This window comes from Anas acuta, chromosome 3 (assembly GCF_963932015.1).
Source record: "Anas acuta chromosome 3, bAnaAcu1.1, whole genome shotgun sequence".
NCBI lineage: Eukaryota > Metazoa > Chordata > Aves > Anseriformes > Anatidae > Anas > Anas acuta.
The window spans coordinates 58,276,187-58,289,099 of NC_088981.1; the positions used below are offsets into that span (position 1 = coordinate 58,276,187).

At 44.1% G+C, this 12,913-nt stretch overlaps 2 protein-coding genes across 2 annotated transcripts in view; one reads left to right on the top strand and one right to left on the bottom strand.

The window, feature by feature from the left end:
* Positions 1 to 2,766, bottom strand: part of PEX7 (peroxisomal biogenesis factor 7) — a 39,509-nt gene extending 36,743 nt beyond the window's left edge. The window contains exons 1-3 of the mRNA XM_068677327.1: positions 2,547 to 2,766; positions 2,047 to 2,104; positions 426 to 576 (exon numbers count right to left, since the gene is read on the bottom strand). Of these exons, the coding sequence (XP_068533428.1) occupies positions 426 to 576; positions 2,047 to 2,104; positions 2,547 to 2,688 (351 nt within the window). The 5' untranslated portion in view covers positions 2,689 to 2,766. The remainder of the gene's footprint in view (positions 1 to 425; positions 577 to 2,046; positions 2,105 to 2,546) is intronic.
* A 5,438-nt stretch (positions 2,767 to 8,204) lies between these two features.
* MAP3K5 (mitogen-activated protein kinase kinase kinase 5) overlaps positions 8,205 to 12,913 on the top strand; it is a 100,081-nt gene continuing 95,372 nt past the window's right edge. The window contains exon 1 of the mRNA XM_068677312.1: positions 8,205 to 8,939. Within this exon, the coding sequence (XP_068533413.1) occupies positions 8,558 to 8,939 (382 nt within the window). The 5' untranslated portion in view covers positions 8,205 to 8,557. The remainder of the gene's footprint in view (positions 8,940 to 12,913) is intronic.

The window sequence follows — 12,913 nt, forward strand, 5'->3', positions numbered from 1 at the left end:
TGGGTAGAACAGAAGCCCTAAGGATCCACATTATTTGTATCATTCTGTATCCTCAAAGATAATGCTGCTATATAGCACGTCAGCTGCCTGATTTAGACCTATCCAATTATGTTCACTAAAGCCACAAAATGACTTCAGGACTCTCATACTATTCAATGACTACTTAGCCTAGAAGAACACACAAATGCTACTTCTGAATATATTAGATTTATTTATTAAGTGGTGTTTGTGCATTCATATACTGTAGTAGATGAATATGTAGAATATATCATTTACTATATATTCAAAATAACGTTGTTATAAATTCAAAGCATGGACCCAAACTAAGTTAAAAAATAGACTGCAAAAAACACTTTTGACTATGAGTCCACACCTTTAATAATTCAAGCATTATATATTAAAGTCTTCAAGACTGCCTGATTTACCTCTTGAGTGTGCTCTTTATAGACTTGCAGTGGACCTTTGGGTTTAGCCGTATCCCAGACTTGCAGAGATCCATCCCCGCTCGAAGTGATCAACACGTGCTCGTTGTTCTCACTCCACGTCACATCAAAAAGGCCGTCGTTCCAGTCATAGCTAAGTGAGAACAATGAAAATATTTGTCCATAGGTAAGCACAATGCATAAGTCTGGACTAGTTACATGCGAAGACAGTATTTTTTTAGAATTAACCTCTTTACCGTTCTAAACAGCTTTTTATTTAAGTTTCCAGTGAGTCTCCTTACAAGTAGCTTACTGGATACAATGTTAACCTTTACATGAATAGGTTGATTAAGGTCAGAATAGGTTGATTAAGTTACAGCATGGATGAGCTAAGGATCTGTGACACAGAGAATGGAATCTGGATTTCAGTCCTTAACTGCTGGGCAAGGAGAGGTAAGAGGTGCCACATATCTCATTCTGATCTACCGTTTCTTCAGGAGGTTGCTACAGAGGTACTTGTCTGTAACAACTGTGGTAAACAAAGAAATAAAATGTTTGTGTTGGGAGGGCACTAACCAATCCACAGCATCATTAAGAAGCTGAGTCAGAATGAAAAACCAACAGAAAGATAGTAATGAACTTACTAAAGATCTCTATAACTCCTAAAAATGGCTTTCAGCACAACAATTCATGGTGTGGGATCCAATTCCATGTATTAGTTGCTCTGCAACAACTATCAGTGACAATGCTGTTATCTCATAGTAAATACAAAGTTATTTACCCCCTTTTCTCTTAAGGTTTAGCTAAGCTCAGGTTGAACTTCATGGCACCTCACAGTAATTATGAGGGAACGGCACGCACACTGAAAGTTTCTATAGAGAAAATGACAAAGCCTGATGCTCAGGAAGGTACAGGAGTTTCCATCACAAAACAAACGGAGTCTCCGGAAACAGAGAAATGAACACTACTGAACCAGGGTGCCTAGCAGAACCAACTGTGCTTAACAGCCTCAAACAGTCTTGCTGTAAAATTATGAATTAAAATAACTTCTCTGATTAACTGTTTGTTAAGTATTTCTATTTCATCTCTCTTCTTAATCTAAACAATTGCCATCTCAAAGCTTCTTTAAAAAACGATGGCCAAGTACCAAACCCTTTCCTTCCTAACCTTTCTTATCTTTCTCCCTTCAAGATCAGAGATCAAACTCCCAGAACACTCCATCTCCTAGAAAGGACCTCCCTGACTTGCCACAGCTCCCTGCTCTATTTTCAGTGTAAGCCAATAATAAGGAGAGAAATATAGCTAGCAACGCACCCATAAAAACAAACAAACAAAAAAATTAATTTTAAGCTAGGACATGAGGGCTACTTTTAATTTGCATTGCGTGTTTGCTATAAAATGGTTTACACTTGGGGGTAAATCCAGGTTACGTCTTGTAACAAGATCTGTACAATGCAAGCCAATCGTTTATATCTAAGTACAAATACATGTATTTAGTAGATAATACAGCATACACACAATACTTTATATCACTAAGTCCCAAAAATGTTCGGGTTGGGTTTTCTACTCACTACAATATAGGTTTACGTTTCTTTTTTAGAAGATAAAATATTTCCTGCATTACCTCCTGAGCAGAACAATCCCAGCTCCTTTTTGTTCCAGCACTGCCAGAGTTCCACAACCTGAAACACCGAAATAAAACAACACATCACAGCTCACTGCCCCGCGCCAAGGGCTCTGCCATGTCCCCAGGCAGGCAGTAGGTACTTGGATGGGTTCTGAGCTGCTTTAAGAGGCCAAACAGTTCAGGCCTGTGCACAAACAGCTCGTTGTCCCTCGTGTTCCCCAAAAGAGTGATTTATTTACACCAGGGTTTTGTCCCCCCGTTCACCTGTGGATGAGGCAGGAAGGGAAGCAGCTCACGCACAGCAGGGGCAGGGTGTGTGACCCGTGACCTGGCGTTACCCACACACCAGCACGGGGTCCCTTTGCATCTCCTTGATACCACAGCAGACACAACATTTCTTTCTGTCTGTGGAGAGCCAACCTGGGCGTGCAGACACAGCTCATCCACACCACAGCACGCACCGAGCCACCGCCATCCCCCCCCTCCCCGCCCCGCACCTGCGATGCCGTAGTACTGCGCGGCGGCGCAGGCGGCGCGGCCCGGCCAGTAGGGCGAGAACTCGGCCGCGTAGCCGTGCAGCCCCGGCAGCCGCAGAGCGGCGGCACCGACACCAGCACCACCATCCCCGGCCGTGCCCATGGCCCCGGCCCCGGCCCCGGCCCCGGCCCCGGCCCGGAGCCGCCGCCCCGCAGCCCGCAGGGCCCCGTCGGAAGCGCTCCGCCCGCCGGGCGGTGCCGAGCCTGCGCCGCCGCCATTTTGAGCGCGGGCAGCGTGTGGGGAGCTGCCCGGCCCGCCCTGAGGGGCCGCCGCAGCCGGGGGGGGGGCTGGGGGCTGGCTCGAGGGTCCCGGAGGAAAAAAATGTAATTTCAGGCGGTGCCGCCGAGAAATGTGTGGCTTGGTACTGCGGGGAGCTCGGCTGGGTACCTGGGTGGCTCGCATAATGGAAGGTCACCTGGCCCCCGCCGCTTTCTGCACTGTGCTTGTGGCAAACAGTTCTGTAAAGTCACCCTTTGGTGACAAAGCGATGGCTTTCAAACTTCAAAGGTAGCCCCTTCTAGTGTACGCCACGTAAGGCATTCATCAGCACGCTGTATCAGCTTGAATAAATGTTTTGATCACAGTACAACTATGTATACTGACTGTCATTTTTCCTTTTCAAAAGTCCTAGGCTATTTCATCTTCTAACCTGTTGAACAGATCTGCATATATATGCATATATTCATAATACAGACACATATAATGCACATATATATAATACATATGCATTTTATCATTCTTCTTGTCATACAGTTAATGCTTTATGGAGGTCCTCTTACCAACAAGCTCAAGTTTTCTTACACCCATGACAACTTCTAAGTCAGTGGGAACTTTGCCTTCAAAAGGAAAACAGAAAATAAGTATTCGACCGAAACAGCAGCTGCAGCCTTAGTTATATCCCATCTTGTACATGATAAAGGACTTTAAAATACAAGTGCAGAGATGACTCCAGTTGGACGCAGATTACCCCAATTAGTTATAATGACCTATCTCTATGTGTAGATAAAAATACAAAAGTATTATTTTACGCATTTGGAAGGTATGGTGAAAGCAAATGGGATGATGTAATTGAAGTTGAGCTTGGAGTTTAGTTATGTATTCCTGCTATTCCTGTCATCCTTATATTTAAAATTAAAATCTACAAAGTCTGCTGTAAAGCCATGGGAATGTCTAATTCCTTAAACTGGCACTCAGATGCAGATCACTGAATCCTTTGATATCATAGTAAAAATGAAAACAAATAGGTTTATCAAACAATCTCCAGGGCTTTACAATAAAATCAATCCAAATTCAGCACAAGCGAAGCTCAATTTAATGCATCCTCTGGGTTATCTAACAAGAACAAAACTTCACAGCAGCTCCTAGATCCTCACAACTAGCAATTTATAGGCTTAATTTATTGCCAGACACTGGATGAAATCAGACTACTCAACCCTGGGGCAGAGGAATAGCTTATTGAATTGGCTGCTCCAGGTGGAATTCCACCAGTTTAGCCTGTACATTAAAATTAATGGATTTCTTCAAAATGGAAATTAAAAGCCAGTCTTCTGAGGAAGTGTTTTTAAAGTAATTGTCCTTTGTGACTGGGATGCCAAGAACAACATTTGAGAAGATACATACCCATCACAGTGGTGCAGTAAATAAATTTGGGCATGGCCTTTTGTGAGCTATTGTTTTGTTTTCAAGGGCTTGGTGGTGGGAAGTGCAATTACTCTACAGACAAGTTATCTCTGATACATCTGAGAATCGGAAGGGTTTCATCAAGTGCATTTTCAGGTCCAGTTATCTTTTGTTATCAATGAAATTCTGCAGAGGTTATATCAATAGGAAGCAGTCCTTATCAGTGGCCCAACTTTGTTTTAAAGACAGATTAGAAGAGGTTTTGTAGACACTAAAGATCAGGGAGCGGGCAGAAGGTTACAAGGAAGTCCTGAGGGAAGGACTTGTTCCCTAAATATGTTTTTTCCACAGACGAGCTTGTAAATTCAGGTTTTGAAGGCCCTTAGAAGAAGAAAAATAACATGGTGAATAAGAGTATTTGCATAGGCAGAAATAAAAGCTATTTCACAAGCTGAGAAACATGACTATTTCCTCCTAAGGCCCTGGGCAGGTAAGTTCAAGAAGCATGAAGGGCAACCAGTAACAGCAGCGTGTTTTAGGCAGCTATTGAAACCCAAGTGCTGCCATCCCTCTCGCCACCAAGTCCCACACAAGCCAGAAAGTGTCGTTAGATGGCAGCCGTGCTCCACGCAATAACCGAGAGCTCAGCGTTGCAGACAACATTCCCCAAGTACACCGAGATATTTTTCCTAAGGCAGCATTATCACTTCAGTGAACTGATTTCGGCTCGTTTAGCATGCTCTGTTTATACCGCAGTCACTTCTCTGTGCAGAGCTCATAATCATGCCCCTTGCTGGCGCTAGAATGGGAGGTTGAGATGCCTACAGCAATATCCTTGCATCCAGTTCAGCGTCTTCTCAGGACACCGATCTCTCTTCTGCTACAGGCACACAGCTATCTATCGTTTCCTCAGCTGAAATTTCCGTATAATCATAAGGCCGTATGAGTTGAAGCTTTAAGAAAAGCATTTAATATCCCAAGGTTTGCGATAAGGTTGGAAAACAGGCAGGAGTGAAAATAAAAGAATGGATGGGAAGGGAAAAATCTCACAGTGTCAGACAGGGAAAGTGACCTTAGTGGGAGCTGGAAGGAAGAGCCTGCTAGCATGGAGATGCTTTGGGAAGTTTAAAACAACAAAAGAAATGAGAGGAGGAAAAAACATTGGAGCAGAGGAAGAAAAATGATGAGATTTAGAAAGAAGTGTGAGACTTACAGTGTGGGGGAAAAAAAAAAAAAAAGTACAAAGGCAAGAACAGCACACATTTTTCCCTTCACGATGGTCATAATAAAGGGCCTTCAAGAAATATCCATGCCCGGAGATGTATTCACATTGCTCCGGCACTTTTTGCTGAGTGTCATTATATGCACCATGCCATAATTCACTAAATGATAATTCCCCATGCTGTTACTGTTACATGAGCAGCTGCACCCATGCACGGTGAACACCAGTTTATTTACCTGTCCCTTGGTACTTAAATATTGCTCGAAATGTTTATCTTAATCATAGAGCTACCATTTTTAAAGATCGGCAGCTGACTCCCCCATAACAAAGCCCTGCCTTTTCTATATTGAATATAAAGGCTGCTTCTGATTGTCTACAGGGACAGGCTTAGTCCAACTTTTTTTATGATAATTATTAGGAAAAAAATTATTATTATTATTATTTTTTAACTTCAGTTTAACCACTTCTATTTGCTTGTAAGAGTTCTGGACTAAAGCTCATGGAAAAAAGGATTATTTTATGTCCTTTTGAGATCCCATTTGGATTTTTGTATCTACAAGTTTCCTTTATTTATTTATTTATTTATTTACACCCATAATTGAAGCATACTGGATCTTACTTTTGCAAATTCCTATAGCAATGTATTTTTGTCCGTTCTATCCATCTCCAATAGTATCAAGAAATTTCGAAATGCAGAGTTAGTCTTGAATATTTTTTCTCCCTGAACTGGACACTGATGCCCAGAATACATGAAAAATATATAAATAACCTGGACAGAGTTCTGAAAATTGCACATAGGCTTCAGAATTCATTTCTCTAAATCAAAATGCTTACATTGGAATTACTTTTTTTTTTTTTTTTTTTTTTTTTTTTTTTTTTTTTTTGTCTTGGATCTTGTTAACACTAGTTTGAATAGCTTGATCAAGTCTTTGGCACCTGACGTGATGTTTTTTCACAAAAATTGCATTTATATTTACAACTAATAAGACTGGAAAGTTCTTGGGATATAGTTTTATTCTGGGATATAGTTTTAGAACTATAATTGTTTAAATCTAGAGACTATGGCTATTGTATAGCCATAAAAACATGGAAGGAAGAGAGGGAAATATTTCAACAAATTTACAGCTAACTACTTGTTGCAAGTTCTTGTCCTTGCAACAAGCAGAGCAGGAACAGGGTGATACTGGATTGTAATTATATGCAAGCCATCTGGTGCTAAAGATGTTAATTGCACAACACTTGAGTAACAAGGTATGCATATTTCTGATAATAAATGGGATATTATGCTGATTAAAAAATATAAATAAACTTTGAATGATTATCATCATTGTTTATTCAAAGATTGATACAGAAGAACTCCTGAAAACCCGATTGCTCACTTCGAAGAGTTAACAGATTAAGAGATATGCTTTTCCTGTATAAACAGACGGACAATTTCTGTGGGTTATTCCAGATTAATCTGCATTTTTGTTACTTTATTTCTTTTCAGTTTAGGGCCCTCCCTCACTCCCAGTCGAATCAATAGAACAACTGTCTTGAATTTGGAGTGGACACAGTGCTAATAATGAAGCATGCCTCACAAGGCAGCAAGGCTAAGTAGAATAGCATGCTTCTTCCGTCTTCTTTCAGCCCGGGACTTCCTTCTGCACTTGACAAACATGGGTTGTTCTAGAGAACAACAGAGACATATTGTTCTTGCTTCCTGTAAGGTGATGTAACTGCAGCGCTGAATGGATTAACACTGATTCTGTGTTTTGTGGAAAACTGCTTTATTTAGGAAAACACTGATTGCCATTCTGACTGTAGCAAGAAACAATAACCTACTGTATATTGCAGATTAGCAAATATTAACTTTCCCCTGTAAATTAGTCTTTCGTTTGCTCGTCATCTTCCCACCCCATTTACCCATTCCTTATCAGCAGAAGCAAATGCCAGGCATATCTTATTGAAAATGGGGACTGATCAACGCAAACACAAGCAGGGCTACTGAAGGTACCACAGTGACTAATTTTTCTTGATTATTCCAGAATTTATCCTCTTCCTACAGCAGTCATGGAAAACAGTGGTATAGGAACAGGCTTAGTGCCAGCAAGTTGATCTGCCTCCGCAAAATCAATTGTAATAGGATGGACCTATTGATATGCCATATTAACATAATTCGGAATACATAGAGGGCTGTTTTGCTGCATGGTGCAGCAAGGGTGGCGTTGGTTGGTTGCAGTGAGGAGGGTGTCAGTGTCTCGTCTCAAGCAACAAGTGACAGGACACAAGAAAACAGCCTCAGGTTGCACCAGGGGAGGTTTAGATCGGGGATCAGGAATTATTTCTTCATGGAAGGGGTGGTTCAGTGTTGGAATGGGCTGCCCAGGGAGGTGGGGGAGTCGCCATCCCTGGAGGTATTTAAAAGCTGTGGGACTAGGGGATGTGGTTTGGGGGTGGCACTCAGTAGGCCATGCTGATGGACGTGATCATCTTGAATACCATTTCCAAGCTGGGTGATCCAAAAGCTTTTACATTTCTCCTGTACCTACTTAATAGAATCCCTGATCCAATAAACAAATGAGCGATTTCATTCTTCAGTTTTGGTCCAGGAGCAGCGCAGAGCTCTCACTACACCTCACCCCAAACCCCACAGGCCCTCTCTCCCTCGACGGCCACCCCACCACCAACCCCAGCCGTGAAGCGCCGAGCCCCAGCCCCGAGGGGCCGCCCCCGGGCAGCAGCGGGCGGCTCTGGGCCGGCCCCGGAGGGCGGAGCGCGGCGCTGGGGCCGCCCCCGCTGGCCGCCCGTCGCCGTGCGGCTGCCGCCGGGGAGAGCCCTGCCGCGAGTGGGTCCGGGGGCAGAAGCAGCGAGCCGGGGAGCTCCGCGGGGCGGCGAGGAGGAAGGCGGAGGGGAGAGGAGGGCGGCTGCTGCTGCTGCTGCTGCTGCTGCTGCTGCTGCTGCTGCCGCTGCTGCTGCTGTTGTTGCTGCCTGCCGGGGGCCGGCTCGCCGCGTGGCCCCGCGGGTGCCCGGGGGAGGCGATGGTGCCGGAGGCGGGCGCCGGCGCTCGCCCCCTGGGCTCCGGCAGCCCCCGCTAGCCCCGCGGGGGAGCCCCGAGCCCCGGGCAGCGGCGGTGGCGGCTCCGCAGGGATGAGCGACGGCGGCGAGGGGACCGTCAGCTTCTCGCTGCCCGGGCCCCCCCCCGGCGGCGGCGGCGGCGAGGAGGGGCTCGGCCGGCGGGGGCAGGGGACCGACGGCGGCGCCCGCAGCCTCCAGCCCGAGCCCTGGGGCGACGACGGGGCCGGTGGCGGCGGCGGCGGCATCGCGGCGAGAGCCAAGGGCGGCGGGCGTCGGACGGCGGTCACCTACGTGATCAACGAGGCCAGCCAGGGGCCGCTGCTGGCGGCCGAGAGCGGCGCCCTGCAGAGCCTGCGGGAGGCGTGCGAGGCGGTGGGCGCCACGCTGGAGACGCTGCACTTCGGCAAGCTGGACTTCGGCGAGACCGCCGTGCTCGACCGCTTCTACAACGCCGGTGAGAGGGGGCCGCGGGGATGCAGGGATGGAGGGACACAGGGATGGCCCGTGCTTACAAACAGCAGCCAGAAAGTTTCTCCTGAATACCTTTCTTCTTAATTGTTATTAACAGATGTGTGTTGTACACTTAGAATTAAAGCCCACGCTCACCAGGCCGGTGAAGACTTCATAAAGCTAAAGTTGCAGCGCTGCGTTAGGGTTTCTGTGCCACCTAAAAACTTACCGACAGGGATTTGATTTGACCTGCAACTCTAAACTTATTTTGTGGGTTGCCTTTACGTGCATGCAACACTTTGGCAAGTGAGCGTTCAAAAAGTTTTGGCTGTAGCTGTCTCCTCTCCTGTGGAAGAGGAAAAAAAAATAATAATAAAATAAATATCTGGACTGTCTGCCCTGTCCACGCAAGACTCAGCAGCGTGGACATGCATGTGCACGTCATCTATCTGAAACACCAAGCGCTTTGCTTCGAGGGCTGCTGCTTCCAGGTCCCTGAGCTGGATGGCTCCGCAGCCATGGGCATGTCAGACCCTGCAGTTCTTAGAGATCTGGCCTTAGAGGTAGTGTTCCCAAAATTTCAGAGGAGCTGTGCTCACAGACAGAAATAGGAAGGACACAGAGCTTCATTATAGAGCCCATACTCTCCACGTGACTGGTAAGAGAGACTTAAAAATTCTAGGAGCTTCAGTACCTCTTAACTGTAGGACAGGTACAACCCGAGAGTCTCATTGGAAGGTGTATCCTAGTGAGGCTCACAGAGCTGAATTATCTGTGATGTTCGTGTGCCTCTTGTTCATTAATTTTCGGACTGGTCTGTGCAATAGGCGGGGTCTCCATAGTTCACAAAGGCTTTTCTTGTAATGGGAGATTTGACTTGAAGTGGGCCCCTTCTAATTCTGGCAGTAGGCGTCTGGCGTCTAGCACTACATAACTGCACGCTTATGTAATATAACATTTCTTATTTCGATGGGTTTTGAGCAAACTGTGCTGCAAAGAGCAGGACATAGAAGTTTGTCTGCTCACGATCTGTTCTGTGCTGTGAGAGCTGCTGCCTAAAAGCTATGTTGTGGTGTTGGCTGTGAGGCTGGAACTTAAGTCTGGAAGGGTCTGTGGGTTTTCACGTTTCTGCATCCAATATCTATTTTTAAGAACTAGTTGTTCTACTGCCTGAAAATTTCTGAAAAAAAACCATATTGCTTCCAGGTTAGGAACAGAAAAGCATTGAAGAGTAGAAGCTGTGTAAGCTGAAAAATGCAAACGGGGAACAGTGTAGGGAACAAAATTGACATGGTCACGAAGGGTGTATTTATTTCACAGTTTTCTGTTTCAGTTGTCTTCCTTCCACTGGGGTGGAAAGGAAGCATTTGGAGATGGCGAATATAAACTCCTTCCCAGTATCCCTTCTCGTCCTCTATCTTGCTATGTGCTTTCAGTGATCAAAGATGTTAGTGATAAGGTAAAGAATTATCTGCACACTCCACTATTTAAAAAACTGTAGTGCATTACAGTAGTACAGCATGGCTGAACATCAAGTAAGATTTTAACAGTAAAATGACTTCCAATTTACGTAATGGTTAATTGGTTTCATTCAAGGTACTGAGTCTTACTAGACTCAGTGTAAGGGGCAATTAAGTCATGAGAGTAAGGAATGATGTGATGGAGCGTATTACTGTGTTTGAATGAGATAAAAGCAACAAATCTCTCAACTCTTGAAGTGTGTACAAATGAACTGGGATTTGGGGGAGGGGGAGAGAGGCGGTAGATGCAGTATAACTTTATCTGCCCATTATCAAGCCTTCCCTTCCCTAATGTCTTCTTTGTGCTTTGCATAATGTAGTCTGAACTCCTGGTGATCTCTGATGGCTCACTTCATACCTTTCACTGCTCCAAAGAGAACTTTGGGAAGTATTAAATAAAAGAAAATCTAATCTCAGATGTAAATACTCATCATCCTGTCTAAATTTGGATTAGCCTGCTAATAATCTTCTTCAGCTGGCTTCCGTCAAGTGATGGTGCTTAAATGCTGAGACATAATTAGAAATACATATGAACAGTGAGTAGGTCCTAGCTAAGTATAATGGAACCATTCAAGCACCAAATATTAAGAATTAGCCTATTCTAGCACTTTGTCATGCATGATTTAAAGTCTGTTTGATTTAAAAAAAAAAAAAAAAGCCTCATGAGAAGCAAGTGTGGAATCAGCCTTAGTAACTGTTGGAACATTTCATACTTTTCCCACCACTTAGAAGGAGTAAGGTGAAAAAGGGAAAAATCAGTCCGATTTCTTGCAGAACCCAATGTATATGGGATTGGCCAGCTGTCTCAGGAGCTGTTTTTTTCCATGAAGACAATATTTTTTTCTCAGCTGTGTTGAGCTCTTGCAGTTCAATTGCAGGTCTCTGAAATCCAGCGTAATTTCTAAACAGTTCAAGAATGTTTAAAGAGTCAGAGAGATGCCAAAATACCAAAATACAGTAGAGAAGCCTATCTACAGTGCTGTGTTCTGAAAGTTGAAATACATTACTATTAAAGGATACTTTTTCCACATTATAATGACTTGATATTCATATCCTGTTTTTATTTTTTTTTAAACGGAGCCATAAATGAGTATAGATTACTTAGTTTCTTTGGTTAAGCAATTCATTTTTTTTCATTTGTTTTGTAGGTAACTGTAATTAAGATGATTTGCTTATTGTACAGATCCTTAACTGGTCATTTAGTGTTACACAAATGCATCCAGGGCTAGCTGAACAGTGTCCTTTTTAAAAAAAAAAAAAAAGGAACAAATATAAAAGGAAAAACTGACATGAATCAGTAATCTGGGTCAGCCCTTCAGGAGAGGAAGGTGCTCTAAATTGAGGTGAATTCTTCACAGAGACTTTTAGGTTGAGGCAGATTTTTTGCCAAGTTGACAGAAATGTTTCATGTGACTCGTAATCTGACGCTTTTAGAAATTGCATCAATTTTAAAGTGCAGGGTAAGTTAGGGGTGAGTGTTCGGCTGACTAGCAAAACAAGTAGCGTACAAGTGTCCAAGCTGGGATAATTAATGCACGCAGGTTTCTGGGATGACCTGTACTGTACAGCACTCTGACCTCTACAAGAAGGGAGACCACAGCTTTAATCTTGTACTTTGGGGGGAAATTGGATGCACCTTGAGGAATGAGAGAGAAACTTCATTGGAAATTTGTCTTACTCTGAAGTACCTTGCACTGTCTTTTGAAGCAACTTGCATTGACTGCTTCTAGTGCATGGGCACAGGGATCGTTTGTTTACTGTTTTCAGGTGTGTTCCTCCTCCTTGTCTGCCTTGCAAGATTATTTTTTTTTTGAAGATTGGTAATTTGTCAGAAGTACAATATCAAGCATTCTGACTTCTGTGTACAATCTCAGAGGGGCTAATGGAAGATAAGAGATCGTGTACTTGGTGACTGAGGAGGATCTGGGTTTTCTAGGCTGTAGTTGCTTGTTTCTAAGATGGTTCTCAAGCTAAGCAACTTGACTGATGTACTTGTCATGCAGTTATCTCCTGGTAGCCTTTATATTGTGTTATACTAGAGCATCCCCTGTTCTTCAACATCTTATGCTCAGGTTTCATGGGTCGGTGGCCCTTGTGATGTTACTTTGTATTGCCACTTCTGTGTAGGGCTACTGAAATAATTCTCTGTAACAGTGATGACTGACTAAAACAGCATTCATCAAATAACAGATAATAAAATGGATTCAGGTTGTTCTCATTGTTTCTGGAATTTGGTATCACTCATTTCTCACAAGCGTCAGCGCAGTGGGCTTAAAAACCTACAGTGTGGTATGCTTGGGGAGCATCTTGGCTCACAAAATGACAATCGTCGGAGAGCCAGTACAGTCACTGGTGTAACAGGGAGCTTTGTTCAGATGAGGTTCTACATCTGAACCTTTTCTGCAGACTTTACAGAGCTTGTGTAGATGGTGTGCCTGTAAATGTTTATAAATGCACA